The sequence below is a fragment of the Ranitomeya imitator genome, chromosome 5 (assembly GCF_032444005.1).
Source record: "Ranitomeya imitator isolate aRanImi1 chromosome 5, aRanImi1.pri, whole genome shotgun sequence".
NCBI lineage: Eukaryota > Metazoa > Chordata > Amphibia > Anura > Dendrobatidae > Ranitomeya > Ranitomeya imitator.
In genome coordinates, this window is record NC_091286.1 from 524,030,222 (window position 1) to 524,052,294 (window position 22,073).

The 22,073-nt window shown below is 41.8% G+C and overlaps 1 protein-coding gene across 9 annotated transcripts in view; it reads left to right on the forward strand.

Moving 5' to 3' along the window:
• DOCK10 (dedicator of cytokinesis 10) overlaps positions 1–22,073 on the forward strand; it is a 448,273-nt gene that overhangs the window by 361,175 nt on the left and 65,025 nt on the right. For 5 of the 9 annotated variants that reach the window (XM_069727557.1, XM_069727548.1, XM_069727554.1 and 2 more), the window contains exons 34-39: positions 3,201–3,312; positions 7,460–7,590; positions 11,647–11,761; positions 11,842–11,908; positions 15,836–15,883; positions 20,268–20,360. In XM_069727557.1, the coding sequence (XP_069583658.1) occupies positions 3,201–3,312; positions 7,460–7,590; positions 11,647–11,761; positions 11,842–11,908; positions 15,836–15,883; positions 20,268–20,360 (566 nt within the window). The remainder of the gene's footprint in view (positions 1–3,200; positions 3,313–7,459; positions 7,591–11,646; positions 11,762–11,841; positions 11,909–15,835; positions 15,884–20,267; positions 20,361–22,073) is intronic. The other 4 variants (XM_069727552.1, XM_069727556.1, XM_069727551.1 and 1 more) reach the window with 3 other exon arrangements.

Sequence of the window (22,073 nt, forward strand, 5' to 3'; positions counted from 1 at the left end):
GAAATGAATAAGCGGCTCCACCTCCCATAGGGGCGGAGCCGCTTATTCATTTCTCTAATCAGCGGTGCCGGTGACCGCTGATAGAGAAAGAAGCTGCGGCACCGAAGACCAGGCAGAGGGACAGCGCGAGGATCGCCAGGACTAGGTGAGTATGTTATATTCACCTGTCCACGTTCCAGCCGCCGGGCGTCGCTCCATCTTCCCGGCGTCTCCATCTTCCCGGCGTCTGCACTCTGACTGTTCAGGTCAAAGGGCGCGATGACGCATACAGTGTGCGCGGCGCCCTCTGCCTGATCAGTCAGAGCAGAGACGCCGGGAAGATGGAGGCGCCGGAACGAGACGCCGGGAGCTGCAATCAAGGGAGGTGAGTATGTGTTTTTTTTTTTTTATTGCAGCAGTAGCAGCGGCAGAACAGATTAATGTGGAGCATCTATGGGGCACAATGAACGGTGCAGAGCACCGTATATGGAGCACATCTATGGGGCACAATGAACGGTGCAGAGCACCGTATATGGAGTACATCTATGGGGCACAGTGAATGGTGCAGAGCACCGTATATGGAGCACATCTATGGGGCACAGTGAACGGTGCAGAGCACCGTATATGGAGTACATCTATGGGGCACAGTGAACGGTGCAGAGCACCGTATATGGAGCACATCTATGGGGCACAGTGAACGGTGCAGAGCACTGTATATGGCACATCTATGGGGCACAGTGAACGGTGCAGAGCACCGTATATGGAGCACATCTATGGGGCACAGTGAACGGTGCAGAGCACCGTATATGGAGCACATCTATGGGGCACAGTGAACGGTGCAGAGCACCGTATATGGCACATCTATGGGGCACAGTGAACGGTGCAGAGCACCGTATATGGCACATCTATGGGGCACAGTGAACGGTGCAGAGCACCGTATATGGAGCACATCTATGGGGCACAGTGAACGGTGCAGAGCACCGTATATGGCACAGCTATGGGGCACAGTGAACGGTGCAGAGTACCGTATATGGCACATCTATGGGGCACAATGAACGGTGCAGAGCACCGTATATGGCACACCTATGGGGCACAGTGAACGGTGCAGAGCACCGTATATGGCACACCTATGGGGCACAGTGAACGGTGCAGAGCATCGTATATGGCACACCTATGGGGCACAGTGAACGGTGCAGAGCATCGTATATGGCACACCTATGGGGCACAGTGAACGGTGCAGAGCACCGTATATGGCACACCTATGGGGCACAGTGAACGGTGCAGAGCACCGTATATGGCACACCTATGGGGCACAGTGAACGGTGCAGAGCATCGTATATGGCACACCTATGGGGCACAGTGAACGGTGCAGAGCATCGTATATGGCACACCTAGGGGGCACAATGAACGGTGCAGAGCACTGTATATGGCACAGCTATTGGGCACAGTGAACGGTGCAGAGCACTATATGGGGCACAGCTATGGGGAAATATGAACGGTGTAGAGCACTATATGGGGCACAGCTATGGGGAAATAATTATCTATTTTTATTTTTGAAATTCACCGGTAAATGCTGCATTTCCACCCTAGGCTTATACTCGAGTCAATAAGTTTTCCCAGTTTTTTGTGGCAAAATTAGGGGGGTCGGCTTATACTCGGGTCGGCTTATACTCGAGTATATACGGTAATTTTTTAAGGCATTTTTATTACATATTGCAAAGTCAAAAGTTTACATACTTTTCTTTAGTATTTGGTACCATTGCCCTTAAACTGAATGACTTGGGTCAAACATTTGGGATATCCTTCCACAAGCTTCTCACAATATTTGGTCGGAATTTGGGCCTATTCCTCCTGACAAATCTGGTGTAACTGATCCAGGTTTGTAGTTCACCTTGCTGGCACCTGCCTTTTTAGCTTTGCCCATAAATTTTCAATAGGATTGAGATCAGGGCTTTGTGATGGCCACTCCAACACATTGACTTTGTTCTTTTTAAGCCACTTTTTTACCATTTTGGCAGTATGCTTCGGGTCATTGTCCATTTGGAAGACCCATTTCCGCCCAAGCTTTAACGTCCTGACTGATGTCTTGAGATGTTGCTTCAGTATTGCCACATAATCTTCTTTTCTCATGATCCCATCTATTTTGTAAAGAGCACCAGTCGCTCCTGCAGCAAAACCACCCCAGAACATGATGTTGCCACCCCCGTGTTTCACATTTGGGATGGTGATCTTAGGCTTCCAAGCGTCTCCCTTTTTCCTCCAAACATAATGATGGTCATTATGCCCAGAAAGTTAATTTTAGTTTCATCAGACTACAGGACATGTCTCCAAAAATTAAGGTCTTTGTTTCGGTATGCATTTGCAAACATTAATCTGTTGATACAATACTCGTTTAACTGTGGATATTACCACAATCGTACCAACTTTCTCCATCATCTTCACAAGGTCTTTTGCTGTTGTCCTTGGGTTGATATGCACATGTCAGACCAAAGCACGTTCATGTCTGGGACACAGAACCTGTCTCCTTTCTGACCGGCATGATGGCTGGACTTTCCCATCTTGTTTGTACTTGCATATAATTGTTTGTACAGATGAACAAGGCATCTTCAGTTATCTTGAAATTGTACCCAAGGATGAGCCAGACTTGTGCAAGTCCACAATTATCTTCTTGATATCTTGGCAGATTTGTTTAGACTTTCCCATGATGCTACACAAAGAAGCAGTGTGTTTCACATGTGCATTAAAATACATCCACAGGTATGTCTCTAATTAACTCAGATGTTGCAAAAAAAACTATCAAGAGCTTCCAAAAACATGACTTTTTACTTTGCAGTAAGTAATAAAAATGCCTTAAAATATTTTCCTTCTCTCATTATTCTGATGTTTTTGCAAATATTAATAATTATGGTAATCCTAATTGACCTAAAACGGGAAAGGTTTATTCTGATTTCATGTCAGATATTGAGAAAAACATGCATATGATTTTATATAATGTATGTCAACTTCTGGTTTCAATTGCGTATATATTTATTTATATACACTGTACATAATGGCTACAGAAGTCAGACTTTCAGGCTTTCTTAACGGTAAGTGCAATTAGATGAATTATATGCAGGTTTCTATTTGACTGCTGGTTTTCTAATCGCTGGGATCTGGAATAAATGAAACTGTGTTAAATTGTTATGAACATTAGGATGTTTGTGCTTCTGTTTTCTTGACAGGGCTCAAGAGATGACCTGAGCACAGTAACTGCCTCACATAGTCAATCTGCCATAAAACATGCAGCCTCTGCAGATACCTCATTTTCTAAAGATGTCTTAAATTCCATAGCAGGTAATGTCAAGTAAGCCAAGGATTTTATTCTATTGTTTCAGTATTGACAGCTTGAAAAGGTCGCAAGTGAGTCAGTATGTTTGTAACTTAGAAAAACTACAATTTGTACAAAGTGTAAGACTTTGGTTTGAATTGATACCAAATTGATAATATAATTCTGTTTTTAAAATAATGCAATTCAGCGCTCCAGTTATATAAATTTTGTGCAGATTCTTCAGGATCGTAGTTCACTCCGGTCTTGCTGAGGAGATGTGCTGCAGTCAGACGCTGGAGTCTTCAGTGCTGGCGTAACACCTTCTTGCTTCATTTAGAGGCATACGCCTCTTCATGAAACAGGAGCGTCGGAAGGGTGGCGAGCACCTCTGTGTGCGTTTCGCCACAAATCCTATTCCTGTCCCTGTGAGGGTAAAATTTGTGGCATTGGGAATCAATTTCATGATCATCATTCACCATACATCAGTCCTGCCCCTGCTCCGGCCACTCTGTAATGCCAAAAGTCACAACATTTTAGCTCTGCCTCAAAATTATGCGACCTTTCAAGGTTTTTTGCCGGATACAAGAAAAATAATGACCATATATTGTATTATTCTTTGTTTGCACACAACAGATGTAGTAGAAAGAGTAACTTGTCGTTTTCTTTTAAATAATGGATTGGAAATTTTTCAAATCATTTTATTATGGGATTTGTCTTCATTTCTGTCAAACAAATCGCATGTAAGTGTCTTACAAAACCTCTGCTTTTCCCAAGTCTGTTTGCCTGCCTTTAGCTGCATTGATCTCAGACTGTAGTTATTTTAAGTACAGATGAAGTCGGTCATCTTTGTGGTGTTAGGAGTCACATTTAGTGATTATTATTATTATTTATTGAATTGTCACCCAAGGCAAAGATTTAATATGTAAAAGGATGGCAAGCAATGTCCTGTAAAGTTGGTACAATAACAAAAGTTGGAAAGGGGATAACGTCTGTGCTGCTAAACTCCAATAAAGATCCAAAACATCAAAAGGAAATGAAGGTGGGTTATTGTCAACGCGTTTCAAAATCAAACTGCCTCCTTCCTCAGGACAACCACATTGTACAGGAGTCAGTTTGACTTTGCTGTTTTGGATCTTTATTGGAGTTTAGCAGCACAGACGTTATCCCCTTTCCAACTTTTCTTATTGTACCAACTTTACAGGACATTGCTTACCTTCCTTTTACATATTGTATCTTTGCCCTGGGTGACAACTCAGTAGAGTAGGACATCCAGTGCCTGCTGTGCATTGACAGACTACTGATTGGCCTGCAGGGCAAAGTGAGTTTAAAATTCACTGTAGCATTGCAGGTTAATATTGGATCTCTCCCACTACTAAATAAATCACTTCAGTAAATCACATTACCAGTTTGTCATTATGGTATGCAAAGAAGTTCTTCATCTCCATCTAAATTCTATAGAAAATGTAAATAATAAAACAGCTCAAAATGGGGACTAGCATTCCCTGGCACCTGCCATGTCTGAAAGTGAGAAGATACAGATTAGATAGTAACAAGTGGAACAGGTTGCCATGAGAGGTGGTGAGTTCTCCTGCAATGGAAGTCTTCAAACAGAGGCTGGACGGACATCTGTCTGATATGGTTTATGGTTTTGTGACTCTTGCATTGAGCAGGGGGTTGTACACGATGATCTTTGAACAAATTATTAAATAACATGTATGAAACTAATTGGAATACAGTAATTAACCAGAGCCAGCATGGGTTTGTAGCAAACAAGTCATGCCCGACTAATCTAATTCCTTCTATGATAGAATCACTGAATGGGTGGATCAGGGAAATGCGATAGATATAGTATGTCTCAACTTTAGCAATCCATTTGATAAAGTATCGCATACTATCCTTATTGAAAAATGACCATTTATAGGATTGACAAGGCTATGGTTAGATGGATTCATAACTGGCTCAGTGATCATACTCAAGTAGTGGTAAAATATGGTTGCACATCCAATTGGAAGAGTGTTTCAAATGGGGTACCGCAAGGCTCTGTCCTGGCACCAGTGTTGGTCAACAGTTTTATAAATGATCTAGAACTGAAGGTAAACTAATCAAATTTGAAGACGATGCAAAGCTAGGAGAGATGGCTAACACTAGAGAAGACAGAGAAAGAATTCAGAGGGATCTAGATAAGCTTGAGCAATGGTCAGCGACTAATAAAATGGTATTTAACTGGGAGAAATGCAAGATTCTACATTTGGGTAAGAAAAGCGAAAATTACATATACAAAATGGGAGGAATAGAACTAAGCAACAGCACATGGGATAAAAGACTTGGGTATACTAACAGATTACAGACTGCACATGAGTTAATAGTGTGATGCAGCAGCAAAAATGGCAAACACAGTTCTTGGATGTATTAAGAGAAGCATAAAGTCTAGATCACGTGAAGTAATTATCCTCCATTGAAAAACTGGAGAAAGTTCAGAGAAGATCTATAAGGGTGGTGAGCAGACTGCAAACTATGTACTACGAGTAATGGTTAAAAACTCTGGAAAAATGTATCTTTAAAAAAAAAAAGTCTAAGAGGACACTTAATAGCTGTCTACAAATATTTGAAGGGTTTTCACAGTATAGAGGGATCACCCTACTCTCAATTGCACAAGGAACTACAAGAAGCAATGGAATGAAACTGAAAGAGAGAAGAAACAGATTAGATATTAGAAAAAAAATGTTGACAGTGAGAGTGATCAATGAGTGCAACAGGCTGCCATGAGAGGTGGTGAGTTCTCCTTCAGTGGAAGTCTTCAAACAGAGGTTATTATTATTATTATTATTATTTATTATTATAGCGCCATTTATTCCATGGCGCTTTACATGTGAGGAGGGGTATACATAATAAAACAAGTACAATAATCTTGAAAAATACAAGTCACAACTGGTACAGGAGGAGAGAGGACCCTGCCCGCGAGGGCTCACAATCTACAAGAGATGGTTTAGTGAATCCTGCGCTTCATTGAGCAGGGGGTCGTACATGATGACCCTGGAGGTCCCTTCCAACTCTTACTTTCTGTGATTCTATGTCTGGTTGCTCAGCATAAACTGCTTTAGGGTCTAATCAGACATCAGTGTTTGTTGTCCATGTGCTGTTTCTATACGAGAAGAAGGTACATGTCCTACTCTGATCCATTTTGTGGACAGAATTCATACTTTCCAGTGATGGAAGTCACTGCTGTCCTTTTTTGTGGACCAGTTGCTAGGAGACCCATGGGAAACCTCATTCCTTTTTTTTTCGGGGGGAGGGGTAACATGAAAAAGTGATGAAACGCAGAATAAATAAACAAACACAGAGACCAAAAGTGATTATAAATGGAACATCATCTGGAGAAATTTTTTCTTATAATGAAGTTGTGAGTTTGCCAGCCCATCTTAAATTAGTCTAGTCTACTGCTGCTGGTAGAATTACCTCAAACTGTGGGGATGGAATGGGCAGGAAAACTTCCACATGTCAGACATTTCTTTAGGCTACGTTCAGATTTGCGTTGTGCGCCGCTGCGTCGGCGACGCAACGCACAACGCAAATAAAAACGCACCAAAACGCACGCAAAAACGCTGCGTTTTGCGACGCATGCGTCCTTTTTTGCCGAAATTTGGACGGAAGAAAAATGCAACTTGTTGCATTTTCCGCGGCCGACGCTTGCGGCAAAAAAAACGCATGCGTCGCACAACGCAGCACAACGCATGTCCATGCGCCCCCCATGTTAAATATAGGGGCACATGACGCATGCGTTGCCGCAGCGTTTCCCGACGCAGCGCCGGGAAACGCTAATGTGAACGTTGCCTTACTGTAGTATGCCTGTTTCTGGAAAATAGTGTTTCCAAATCGTTTCTTTAGATCAGTTTTATGACAGTTCCTAGGGGTGCATAGAAAAGTAAGAACACATCTGTTTTGACAATTTACCAATCCATTTATTGCTAAATGGCTGTGTTATATTTGCGAGATGTACTGTGTAATCTTTGACATTTATGCTTTGTGTATGGATAGTGACTGCAGAAAATAGCATTCATTTCACTTTCAGCAACATCATGTTACCTCTTCATTGACGTGTGTGCAGATATGTTCTCATCTGATCTTCTCATCGTGTTTGTGCTGTCCGCTCATCTCATCACTTTACTCCTGCAGCTTTCTCATCCATTGCCATCACTGCAGGGAATAATGCCGACTCCCGGGCTTCACTGGCCAGTCTTGAATCTATCCCAAGTGCCAATGAGAAAAGCGAGAGGACGGAGAATTGTGAAAAGGTATGTAATAAGGTATGTAATAAGAGGCAAGCCGACTGCTTTCTTTATAGTTCTAGTAGCCATTTTAACAGTGAAGTGCAGGAGAAAGGAGAGTCTTTTTTTTTACTGCCAACAGCCATTTGGATGTTTTTAACATCATTCTTGAGCCATACAAAATTATAAACTTAAAAATTAAGATGCTACATTTGGTCAACCATTTGATTAACTAACCCCTTATGTGATGGCTAGAACTGCTTCGCTTTGGTGAGGCAGTGATGGTAGGTGGTATTGATTATGTTGCTCTGCTGTATACATCACATAGGACACACCATGACTGCTGTAAACACATCACATAGGATAAATCGAGACTATTGTATATATATCACGCAGGAGACACTGAGACTGCTGTCCACACATCATATAAGAGACACTGAGGCTATATATACATCACGAGAGACACTGTGACTGTTGTATACATCACGTAGGACACACCATGACTGCTGTAAACACATCACATAGGATAAATTGAGACTATTGTATATATATCACGCAGGAGACACTGAGACTGCTGTCCACACATCATATAAGAGACACTGAGGCTATATATACATCACGAGAGACACTGTGACTGTTGTATACATCACGTAGGACACACCATGACTGCTGTAAACACATCACATAGGATAAATCGAGACTATTGTATATATATCACGCAGGAGACACTGAGACTGCTGTCCACAAATCATATAAGAGACACTGAGGCTGTATATACATCACGAGAGATACTGTGACTGTTGTATACATCACGTAGGACACACCAAGACTGCTGTAAATACATCACATATAATATACTCTGTATATATCACATAGGAGACACTGAAACTGCTGTTCACAAATTATATAGGAGACACTGAGACTGTGTATATACACTGCTCAAAACAATAAAGGGAACACTGAAATCCCACATCCTAGATATCACTGAATGAAATATTCCAGTTGTAAATCTTTATTCATTACATAGTGGAATGTGTTGAGAACAATAAAACCTAAAACTTATCAACGTAAATCACAACTAATATCCCACGGAGGTCTGGACATTGAATGATGCTCAAAATCAAAGTGGAACATGAAGATACAGGCTGAGCCAACTTCAGTGGATTGCCTCAAGACAAGGAAATGATGTTCAGTAGTGTAGTAGAGGGCTTTGCCGCCTTCCAAAGGAATGCCACCCCACACCATTGCTGACCCACTGCCAATCCGGTTATGCTGAAGGATGTTGCAGGCAGCAGATCACTCTCCACGGCGTCTCCAAACACTGTCACGTCTGTCACATGTGCTCAGTGAAAACCCGCTTTCATTTGTGAAGAGCACAGAGCGCCAATGGCGAATTTGCAAATCCTGGTGTTCTGTGGCAAATGCCAAGCGTCCTGCATGGTGTGGGGCTGTGAGCACAACCCCCATCTGTGGACATTGGGCACTCAGACCATCCTCATGGAGTCGGTTTCTAACTGCTTGTGCAGACACATGAACATTTGTGGCATGCTGGAGGTCATTTTGCAGGACTCTGGCAGTGCTCCTCCTGTTCCTCCTTGCCCAAAGGCTGAGGTAGCGGTCCTGCTGCTGGTTTGTTGCCCTCCTACGCCCCCCTCCATGTTTCCTGGTGTACTGGCCTGTCTCCTGGTAGCGCCTCCAGCCTCTGGACACTACGCTGACAGACACAGCAAACCTTCTTACCACAGCTCACATTGATGTGCCATCCTGGATGAGCTGCACTACCTGAGCCACTTGTGTGGGTTATAGAGTCCGTATCATGCTACCACGAGTGTGAAAGCACAACCAACATTCAAAAGTGATCAAAACATCAGCCAGAAAGAATTGGTACTGAGATGTGGTCTGTGGTCCCCACCTGCAGAACCACTCCTTTATTGAGTGTGTCTTGATAAATGCCAATAATTTCCATCTGTTGTTTATTCCATTTGCACAACAGCATGTGAAATTGATTGTCAAACAGTGTTGCTTCCTAAGTGGACAGTTCGATTTCACAGAAGTTTAATTTATTTTGAGTTACATTCTGTTGTTTAAGTGTTCCCTTTATTTTTTTGAGCAGTGTACATCACATAGGAGACTCTGAGACTGTTGAATGCATCACATAGTATGCATTACGACTGCTGTGTATACATCATATATGAGACACTGAGACGGCTGTGTACATACCCAAACTGTTGTAACATCATATAGAATACCCAAACTGTTGTAACATCACATAGGAGACACTGCAGCTGCTGTATATACATCACATACTGTAGGAGACTCGAAGACTGTTGCATAAACCATATAGGATACAGATAGATAGGTGCCAACAAGTGTTCAGCAGACAGGTCTCCAATGTGTATGGCCAAGTATATACTGTTTGTAGTAACTGATAAAAGGGTCGTTTGTGCCCCCAATTAGTTAGCAGTCCAACGAATTTACAATAACCCATAAAAGAGTCTAGACAAATTACTTGGGATATAAAACAAAAGCAGAATATTCTTCAAAAGTTAATTACCTGAAGTTGCAAACAACTTTTGCTCTGCACTGATGAGGGGCAATAATCCTTAAATGGCTGTTTACAAATGGAGGTCATTTCTTTTAAGAGAAGATTTTGCTTTGGCTTTATCCTATGTCTTGTGCAAGGCAAGGGTGATCATCTACTTCTAAGATTGTTACTTACCCCTTTTTTTTAAGAGGCTGTTCACATACACGTTTCTCAGGGAGCATTGTCTGGCCTACATGTCTCTGTGTGCCAGCTTGGTGTTCCACTTAAGGTGAAATTTTACCTCGTAGACTAGTGAGGAACAGAAGCATATCACTTTATTACCATACCCCAGGGAATGCAAAATAGCAGTACAGTTAGAGCATTACCCACAATGAGAGAAGTTTGTAATGAGGAACAAGGGAATTCAATGGGACCAATTATAATGAAGTTCATCTAGACCAGTTTTTCCCAAACTCCAGTCTTCACGGCTCCCAATAGGTCATGTTTTCAGGATTTCCATAGTGCTGCACAAGTGGGAGAACTTCTGATACTTCCATCATCTGTGCAATACTAAGGAAATCCAGAAAACATGACCTGTTGGGGTCCGGGAGGACTGGAGTTTGGGAAACACTGATCTAGACCGTTGGTGCAGGGCTACTTTTTTTAAGCAAATGACATTAGTTGGTTTTGGCCATTTTACTGAATACTCCTTTACCTTTTCAAGAGATCTGATGGCAGGCAGCACAACAATTTCTGTTCTCAGTGCTTTGTATGGTGACATAGTAGTACAGGAGACCACCCTGACATATTTTTTTCTCCCATATTCTATTTTCTGTCTTTGTCTTTATTTAGCAAGTACATCAAAATTGACTATTAAGTGCAAGTTGCATAATTGTTTCCATAAAGCTCTGCTCTTATTAGCTTCATGCCTACTGCTTTTAAGGGTGCCTAGATCCTGACATATCATGTGACATTCCATGACTTTATATTGAAAATATCTGATCTTGTGATCTGATCATGAGTGTACAACACATAAAGCAAAACAACGCAGCCGCTATGGAGTCCAAGTCGAGGGGGGTGGGGACCCGGTGCCTACCTGAACCCTCACCAGCCAGAAGAATGGGGGTCCCAAAGTCCTCTACATCATTGGTGTGTTAGTAAGCATGTGCTGTCTATAAAGAGTCATAGGTGCACATTCTCATTTCCTCCGTTAACTCTATTTTTGGCACTCCGTTCTTGAGATTGGTGGAGGTTCAGCAGTCAGATCCTTGGTGAAGATACGTTTATTAGCCTTCTAGACATTTTACATAGGCTGCCAGTAAGATGTGAAGGAGCAGTTAGGTATTAAGGCATAGTAGCTGCAAAACTCTTGATGTTCCTTTTACTTTCAATGTTGTTTCCGCTTTGAACATTGTAAAGTTAGCATGTAATCTTTACTTAAAACATGTAATTAATGTTACAACGTCTTATAGATATAGTGACGGCATTGGATTGTTTCCACATTTCTTAGCTCAGTACTACTTGTCGTACGTTGAGATCATGTCTGTGATAACCGATTTCTAATTTTACAGATTATGAGGCCACTTTCTCTAATCGGGTCATCTCTTCGATTTGACAAACTTGATCACAGTGAAACTAAATGCCTGCTGATCTGTTTCCTGCACATTATGAAAATGATATCAGAGGGTAATCAATAAAACAGGTTTTCATTGACTGATACAATAGCATGTATAGCTGTGCTGGGACTAATCCATCTCTCTTTCCAGATACATTGATCTCCTACTGGCAAAGGGCTCCAAATACTGAGATCTATGACTTCTTCAGCATCCTGGAGTAAGTCCATATTCTCATACTACATGGTGCTAAAATTGGTGATTGTAGACAGAAGTCACATTGTAAATTTCATGTATTGTTACATTACAGATTTTAGGGTCACGTGACATGAACAGCAAGGTGCTTGATTTAGGGTGAAAGTTTCTATAACACCCTGTTCATATTAGCTTTATGACTGGTGCCTAGTTCTTGTCAAATGTTGTCAGATCCCATTACTTTATAATAAAATATATGATCTGACCATAATTTATTGGATATTTCTTGGGAATTAAAGTATTCTTGCCAAATCAGTTTCATTAACCCCTTGCCCCTATGGCCAATTTTTGTTTTTGCACTTTTGATTTTTTCCTCCCGATCTTCCAAGAGCAATATTTTTTTTTTCATTTTTCCGTTGATGTAGCCATATGAGGGCTTTTTTTGGAGGGACAAGTTGTAGTTTTGAAATGTTCCATTCATGTAATCATACAATGTACTGTAAAACAGGAAAACAAATTCCAAGTGCTGTGACCTAGTTAAAAATGATACAATTCCGCCAATATCGAGTTTAATTTTATTGCGGTGACATCCCACGACACATGGTGTTTCCTATTTTTACACCTTCTGCATTGTAAGATGCGACTTGATTGCATAGCAGTGGAGACAGAAGCCGACAGCTGGTCTATGCTGCTGTTCTATGCAAAAAAAATTACAAAAATGGTATTTGTGCTCAGTCCTGCACTGCAATAGTTTTTCTGTATAAATGATAGTCCACTTTCGGCGGATTAATACTATGTATGACTTGTTGACCAAAAAACATACCTTTTATCATCACTCATGCAGAAACTTGCAACATTATTTCAACAGTGGATAACTTTAGCTATCGTCTGAGGTTTTCCAGAAGTTGTCAGTTTTATTTCAGCATTTGATATGTTCGGAATTTGTGTCTTTTGCCGCAGTTTTCTGAAAAGAAGAAAGAAGAAAAGAAGAAAGTAAAATTGCCACGTTTTCTCTACGGTTTCTGAAAATCTCACAAAAAATGCATCGAGAATGCATCTTGCGGAGTCAGCCTTGTGCCAGTGCACAATGCAAATAAGTCGATATGCATCTGACACAACCTATGAAGACACGATGCACTGATCCGGTGTCTACAGCCCGATCAAAAAACATTTATTGGACTGGTAGCAAGTTCTGTGCAACAATTAATTAGCCAGAATCACTAGTGATCCTATGTATGGCATCAGTTGTGGTGTTAGATGGCTTGATATATGAGATCGAGGCCTTAGTACATGATTTTGTTCATTTATAAATTACATGTCGTAACTTTGCATTTCATTTCTATATGAGATTTGAGAAGGTACACTACCGTTCAAAAGTTTAGGGTCACTTAGAAATTTCCTTATTTTTGAAAGAAAAGCACATTTTTTTCCAAATGATTCAGAAATACACTCTATACATTGTTAATGCTGTAAATGACTATTTTAGCTGCAAACATCTGGTTTGTAATGCAATATCTTCATAGATGTATAGAGGCCCCAGGCCCATTTCCAACAACCATCACTCCAGTGTTCTTATGGTACTTTGTGTTTGCTAACTGTGTAGAAAGGCTAATGGATGGTTAGAATACCCTTGAAAACCCTTGTGCAAGTATGTTAGCACAGCTGAAAACAGTTTGACTGATTAGAGAACCTATAAACCTGACCTTCCTTTGAGCTAGTTGAGAATCTGGAGCATTACATGTTAAGGTTGGCGGAACGCACCGAGTAAGTATATATTGAATAGTAGGTGCGTTCGCAACCCGGGGTCCGCCGTGCAGGAGAGAAACCTGTTGCTAGTAGATGGCGGTACTATATGGCGGTATAAGCAAACTCTGAGAACTTCACAGAGACACTTGAGAAAAGAGAACGCTGTGCCCTGTTAACCTCACAGGGGAACAGCTAGCAAATACAGTCAACAGTGGTCATGCAGTCAGCAAAGCTTACACACAACTCCTCACCGGAGGTGGCGGTATTCTAGGGGCTTATTTCAGCCGGGCCCTGAATCCACTCACACAAAACTCCTCACCGGAGTTGCCAGTATTTTAGGGGCTTATTTCAGCCAGACCCTGACCCGTGCAGCCATGCGAACCTTTTATAGCTGCAGCACCTTCAGGACCTTCCTAGAGGACCAATGGGAGTTGCTACAGTACCTGAGCAACTTCAGGACCTTCCTAGAGGACCAATGGTAGCTGCTGCAGTACCTGAGCATGTGACCACTGACCTCCAATGAGAGGTCGAACCTTTTATAGCTGCGGCACCTTCAAGACCTTCCTAGAGGACCAATAGGAGTTGCTACAGTACCTGAGCAACTTCAGGACCTTCCTAGAGGACCAATGGTAGCTGCTGCAGTACCTGAGCATGTGACCCCTGACCTCCAACGAGAGGTCTTACCTTGGGCATGCTCAGAAGAGGAAAAGCAGGACTTAGTCCCAGACATGTTTGCTCGCCGCTGACCAGTACTGGCTACAATGGCTGAGCCTGGAAATGCAGCAGTAACCATCCGCACAGTATCAGGCTGAGTCAGATGCTGGGACCAATGTCTCCGCTGGGCAGGCTCCACTGCGGCAGGAGAAGAATGGGAGACCGCAGTGGAGATGGCCCGAGATTCCATTAAACTCTCAAAATGGCCAGAAAAAAAGAACTTTCATGTGAAACTCGACAGTCTATTCTTGTTCTTAGAAATGAAAGCTATTCCATGCGAGAAATTGCCAAGAAACTGAAGCTTTCCTACAACGGTGTGTACTACTCCCTTCAGAGGAGAGCACAAACACGCTCTAACCAGAGTAGAAAGAGAAGTGGGAGGCCCTGCTGCCCAACTGAGCTGCAAGACAAGTACATTAGCGTCTGTAGTTTGAGAAATCGACGCCTCACAGGTCCTCAAATGGCAGCTTCATTAAACAGTGCACGCAAAATGCCAGTGTCAACGTCTACAGTGACGAGGCGACTCCGGGATGCTGGCCTTCAGTGCAGAGTGGCAAAGAAAAAGCCATGTCTGAGACTGGCTAGTAAAAGGAAAAGATTAATATGGGCAAAAGAACACAGACATTGGACAGAGGAAGATTGGAAAAAAGTGTTATGGACCGACGAATCCAAGTTTGAGGTGTTTTGATCACACAGAAGAACATTTGTGAGACGCAGAACAACTGAAAAGATGCTGGAAGAGTGCCTGACGCCATCTGTAAAGCATGGTGGAGGTAATGTGATGGTCTGGGGTTGCTTTGGTGCTGGTAAAGTGGGAGATTTGTACAAGGTAAAGGGATTTTGAATAAGGAAGGCTATCACTCCATTTTGCAATGCCATGCCATACCCTGTGGACAGCGATTTATTGGAGCCAACTTCATCCTACAACAGGACAATGACGCAAGGCACACCTCCAAATTATGCAAGAACTATTTAGGGAAGAAGCAGGCAGCTGGTATTCTATCTGTAATGGAGTGGCCAGTGCAGTCACCAGATCTCAATCCCATTGAGCTGTTGTGGGAGCAGCTTGACCGTATGGTATGCAAAAAGTGCCCATCAAGCCAAACCAACTTGTGGGAGGGGCTTCTGGAAGCATGGGGTGAAATTTCTACAGATTACCTCAGCAAATTAACTGCTAGAATGCCAAAGGTCTGCAATGCTGTAATTGCTGCAAAGGGAGCATTATTTGACAAAAGCAAAGTTAGGAGGAGAAAATTATTATTTCAAATAAAAATCTTTTTTTTCGAACCTTGTCAATGTCTGGACTAGATTTTCGATTCATTTATCAACTTATTTGAATAATAAAAATATGTGTTTTCATAGAAAACACAAAATTGTCTGGGTGACCCTAAACTTTGGAAAGGTAGTGTAAATGTCTTGACTATAATTAGTACTTGCTGATATTGATCAGATACAACCACCAGCTAATTACAGTCTCTTTTCCTCCATTCAGAGTATGTCTACAGAACTTCCGATATCTGGGCAAAAGGAATATTATCAGGTGAGTATCACATCATTACATCGCTTGCATCCCCACAAAATGACTAATCTGCTAAGTGGAAGCGAATCGAATCCAGAGAGCAGTATTTAAATGAATATTATTTACATAGTTCGTAAACTGATAAAATCTCTAATAATTTGCTTGCTTGCTACAATGTGTAGTTAAGCTGGATTCAGATGGACATATTTCATGGTCCATACATCAAGCATTATGCTGTAACTGATTACAGGTCCCTTGACCCACACTTACAGCGTCATAGACTTATATGATGCTGTAATGACAGGCCGGGAGGCCATGATCAGTATGCGGACCGCAAGATACACCCATCTGAAACAGGCCTTAAACTGTGCTTTCTGCTTTTATGTAAATCAAGATTAATCACTGTGCATATGAAAATGTCTGCAACTTTGTACTACACCAAGATAAAAAAGCTTTTATTCCAGACTGACACAAAAAGCTTGTTCTTCCGATGCATGCTGTTAGGCTGAGTGTGTGGAAACTGAACACACTTGGTCTCATGGACTATTTCAACCTGTAGTTGGACTCCTAAAATGCTCATCTTAAAATCATGATGATACAGCCATTCTGACATGGATACATCACCCTTATCTGTTTAATGCATGCTGTTTGTATTGTGAAATCTGGTGACACACAGTAGGATACAATTAAAGGGTTGTTCTCAACATCATTTTTTGCGGGGATACCACTTCCAGCGTCGCGGCTTTCCAGTACGGGGTGCACTCCTCCTGCATGGCTTTGCCTCTGGCCCAAAATATGTCCTCTTTAGTGCTGCAAGTAGAGTCAAGTTTGCCTCTGCAGCACTAGACGAACCCAAGGGCCCTGAAGCAGCATTTCTGCATTCTGTGTTTCTTACCTGGGAGACTGCCCACCGCTGAGAAGACTGCAGAGGAGACCGGTAACATAGGCAACAAGTAAACAATATAATTACTAAATCCTTCATAGCAAAATACAAGCATTTTGTGATTTTAATAATTTATTATGATGAGAATAACCCTTAAAGGAGATTAGTGCATACTTTGTGTACTGTGAGAAAATTTCTAGTGAACGAGTTATATACGGTAATTTGATTTAGGCCACCTGCTTATTGCACATTGCATTCAAACAAGGCACATCCATGTGTATTTGCATGAGAATCAACCAGCGAGGTCAACCTTGATCACAGAAAATCCTGTGTCATAACATAATTGGATGTTGAGATAATTCCCAAAAAGCCCACGCTTCAGTACAATTCTGTCTTAGATATCACTAGTTCCACTCTGATAAAAAATAATGTTAAATAAATTAGATAAAATTGTGTTAATTTCATACTTACAGTGGCATGTAAAAGTTTGGGCACCCATGGTCAAAATTACTGTTATTGTGAACAGTTAAGCAAATTGAAGATGAAGTGATCTCTAAAAGGCCGCCTAAAGATAAAGAGGACACATTTTCTTTCTATTTTAGGCCAAAAATATTTATATATTGTCAGTTTTTACATTTTTAAATTCATGAAAAGGAAAATGATCTAAGGCAATAATTTGGGATTTGTGTGCTCAAATCACTTTGTCCAAGGTTTCAGACCTTAAGTAGACTGTTAGGGTTATGGTGTGTTCACTATCATCATTAGGAAAGGCTAGTTGATGCAAAAAACCCAGCCCCTTCTAACATTGTGCAAAAATGGGTTCTTCTAAGCAGCTGCCTAGCACTCTGAGAATGGCTATCCTGTCTAGCAGTCTGGATTTGCATCTTACACCCTTGGGGTCAGCTGCTACTGCCGGACGCTGCCTTGGAGTGGCACCTGGGATCTACCTGCCGAACAAACCTGACCTCACCACTAGAGGTTCCAGTGAACACCAAGATATCTGCTTAGTTGCACCCCTCCAGGGTATGTCCAGTCTGTGGCACAGTGGGCCCATGATCCACATGCGCCATCTTTGGACGTAACCGACTCCTGGCTGGCTACAAAAAACTTTTACAAGCTGTGATACTTTCAAAAAGGGTGTGCTACGAGGTGCTAACCATGCCGGGTGCTCAAAAAAAGTTTTTCAGCCCATTTTTCTTTTTGTAATTTGTAAAATGAAACAATTGAAACAGATTAAAATATATATATTTTTGTCTAAAATGCAAAGTAAATGTGTCATCTTTACCTTTAAAGATTATTTCACCTTCAACTTGCTTCACTGTTCGCAATAACAGTAATTTTGACCGGGGGTGCCCAAACTTTTACATGCCAATTAGATATGTGCCAAGGGAGGCAGATTTGTCACAAATTTTTGGGTGACTGAAAGTCTGTTCTATACATATGAATGGGATTATCTCTGCGTCTTGTGCTTAGAATAATATAAGCCTCATTCAGATAAATTGTGCAATCACAGAAATTTCTGCACTGCATGGTATTTCTTTGAGATTGATGATTACTAAAGTTGTAAACTAACTCTGCCACAAATTACAACTTAACGCTAACACTAATGTCAGGATGAAATCTTTGCACACACCTCAGTGTTCAGTACTGAACACTACATACGGTGCTCACAAAGCAAAAATAAATTAATGGGATGGCGGCCATCAAAATACAACTGCAGCGCAAACACTGCGGTCCTGGGAATCTGCATCAGAGCCAGATAAAAGGACACTGAGGGCCATAAATGGCCCGTGGGCCTGAGGTTTCCCACCTCTGTGTTAGAAGCATTGAACTAGTCTATAATGAAACAATTGTCTAGGTAAACAGGAAATATGACAACTAGTAGGTTAGTAATTCCTCACTGGATCACAGGAACGCTCTTTCATTGCAATTTTGGATCCAGTTAAATAAAAGAAAAATGTAATTGAGCCTTACTGTACAGACATTCAGACATTAAAGTATTGTGTTCCTCTAGAGCACCACTATAGGAGAAAGAAGAAGTACATGCTTCCCACTGAAATAATATGCTCACTATGTTACTAAATGAAAGTAAAACATCCACCATAGAGAGGCATTTTTTGCAACTGTTCTCCAACCAAGCTAGTCGATGAAAGTTACAAATTAGAAACTGACTAATAGAGTATTTTAAAATGAATTCTCTTAACAAGCACATCTAGTTAAGTGTTCCTTAATATGATTTTTTTTAATTCACGCAATTGATGGAAGAATATTCCAGTTACTACTAGTCATCAGCTATCTACAGGATAGGTGGTGGCTAGCACTGTAGATCGGTGGAGGTCTAGCCACTATACACAATAGATAGATGACGGTCCATCAATGGGTCGGCTGATCATTGCTCTAGCAGCTATCTCTCCTGACTCCTCCATACTCAGGAGCGCTCGCTCTGCCCAGTGCTACTATGTTCTCTGTGAGAGAGCCACTGACAGACTTCTCTTACAGTGACTTACATCGCCGAGAAAAAAAAGAAATGGCAGTGCAAAATCGGACATGCCAGATCCTTATCTTTCCCAACACCATCTGTCATGAGAGAGGAAGCCTCCACACACATTAGAATGTCGGCTGAGGCTTTTCAATTTGGCAGTGTGATGTGGCTGCAGTGCAGTTTAGCACAACCTCCACCGGGGGGTGCTGTCAGGGAAGAGAGGTTGCACACTCACAGCGTAGCAACACTGAGCAGCCACACAGGTGTCACAGGTAACGAAAGAGTGGTCAGACGAGCAGTCAGAAACTGTCAGGAGCAGAAGTACGAGAAGTCACAGCAATGCACGAAGTCAGAGACAAGCCAGAAGTCAGAGCCAAACGGGAGCGCAGTATCCAAAACGTGAGATGTAAGATGAAGTCGGGGTACAAGCCAGAAGTCAAAGAAGGTCAGAGAACAAGGTATCAGAGAAGGAAAGCAAGAGGCGGGGTTCAGAGATCAGGCCGAGTCAAACACTGTAAGGAAAACCACCAAATGAACACTAAGTCAGGGATAGGGAACGGGTCTCACACAAATACAGGAAGTCAGAGGCAGAAGGATTACCAGAGTATACGGGTTTGCTTCTCTAGCCTGGAAGCATGAACTATAACTGATGCTGGCCAGCAGACTGCAGAGTACTGAAAAAGCCCATCCAGCTCCAAAACGAGGCAGAGGGGGTTAACCCCCGCATGACCAGTCCAGAGAGAAGATAACAGAAAACAAACTCTGGACTGGATCATGACAGGCTAATGCCAGTCTAATGTGTATAGGGGCCTTAAGACAGGGAATTTTGTCCACCATTTAAATGGAGTTGTAGTAAGCATGCAGGGGACACAAGTCCTCCATTCTGGTGTGAGTCTCATCGGTCTGTCCCCCATCAATTTAAGTAGTCAACTTTGTGGATAGATGATAACTTGTGTTATCTTGATACCAATTTCGATTTATTTTTATGCTGATGCCAAACAAAAATGTTGATTAATTTTAATGAAATTTTATCCACACAGGAAAATAACTGCTGCTTTCAAACTAGCCCAAGCTACACTGAACAATGGCACCCTGAAAGGATCATCTTCACAAGCCGGTCTTCTGCCACAATGGTATGTCCTTCACTCTACTAACATTGATTAGATGCCAAATATATAAATAATAGCTAGTGAACCCGTTTTACGCCCATGTGGCGAGCATTTTTCTGCTTTTGTTGGTACATTTATACAGTGTCTTCAATAAAATAGCACCAGAGATTGCTGCATGCGCATGAGCTGACTCCGGCGCCATTTTATTGAAGTAATGTACTACAGTATAAACATAGCAATGCGCACATGCCGGCCATAGTGATAATGTCGATGGACAGTGCGTGTGTACTGCTATGTTGACTTTGTAGTAGAATTCTTCAATACAATGGCACCTGAATCAGCACGTGTAAACCACTATTTTTTTTTTTAAAGTCTGTGTTGTTTCTTTACATTGGGTTGTTGGTGCTGGAGTTTGTGGGTTGGGTTTTGTGTATGTCTACCTCCCTTAGCTGCTTTCCTCCCATCTGTTTTTTTTTCACTACTCCTGTACTTTCTAGGTCAGATGTTATACTTCAATAAAAACATAAAAAGCACCAAAGCCATAATGGCGATGGCCAGTGCATGCGCACTCCTATATTGACCTTGCAGTAAAATTCTTCAAGAAAATGGTGTCAGCCTGTGCACGTTCCTCACTATCCAGCTCCATTTTTGTGAAGACACTGTGTCTGCGAATTTGCAAATACAGTGTCTTCAATAAAACGGCGCCGAAGATTGTGGTATGCGCTCACTCTGACTCTGGCATCATTTTAACGGAGTAATGTACTAGACTGTCAGTGTAGCAGTGCGCATGCACTAGCCATAGGGATAATGGCAATGGCCGGCGTGTGCGCACAGCTATGTTGACTTGTAGTACAATTCTTCATTAAAAATGGTGCATGTGCATCTCACGATATCCGGCCCCATTTTCTTGAAGATACTGTGTCTACAAATTTGTGTACGCAGTGTCTTCAATAAAATGGGGCCCTAGTGTAGTATGTGCACACGCTGACTCCGGTGTCACACTGCGCAGGTGCCCCCCATCCCGGCTTCAGCTAGTAGGACGTATCCACCGTTATATATAAGTTGTGATGAATAATTCAGTATAAACATAAAACTGATACAAGATCTTAAAGAGATTGTCCAACAAACAAAGTACGTTTTAATAAATACATCTTTGAATCAAAATAAGTTCCACAAATGGATGCGTTAAAAAAAAATGTTACTATGCTGAGATAATCTTGTAAATGTGCCCCTGCTGTGTACTATCTAATGGCCGTGTGTGACTATACAGGAACATGATCTGATCATATCACAGCTCCTGGGTATGGAAGGACGCAAAAGCGTATTTAGACAAGACAGCATGGGATCACAGTTGATTCTTTCTGTGAGGCAAAACATGTTTTTATACAGAAATGTTTTACCTCACAGAAAGAATCAGCTATGATCCCATACTGTCCTGTCTGTATACTCTTTTGCTTCCTCCCCTGCCCAGGAGACGTGGTATGATCAGACCATGTCCCGGTACCAAGATCTTATGATTATAATAAACTTTGTTTGTGGTAAAACCTTTTTATTGTCTTCTGTCCTTCACACTGGTAGCTGGAAATCAGGTTCTGGGCCAAATCTTGACTGATGGCAACCAATTATTGTCTATTCAGTGCTTGTAGTTTATTACAATTTATGAGTTTTTGTTCGTCCACCTACTTTTCTTTTTTAGGCAATTAGTCTTCCAGATATCCAAAACAGTCTGAAGGTGGT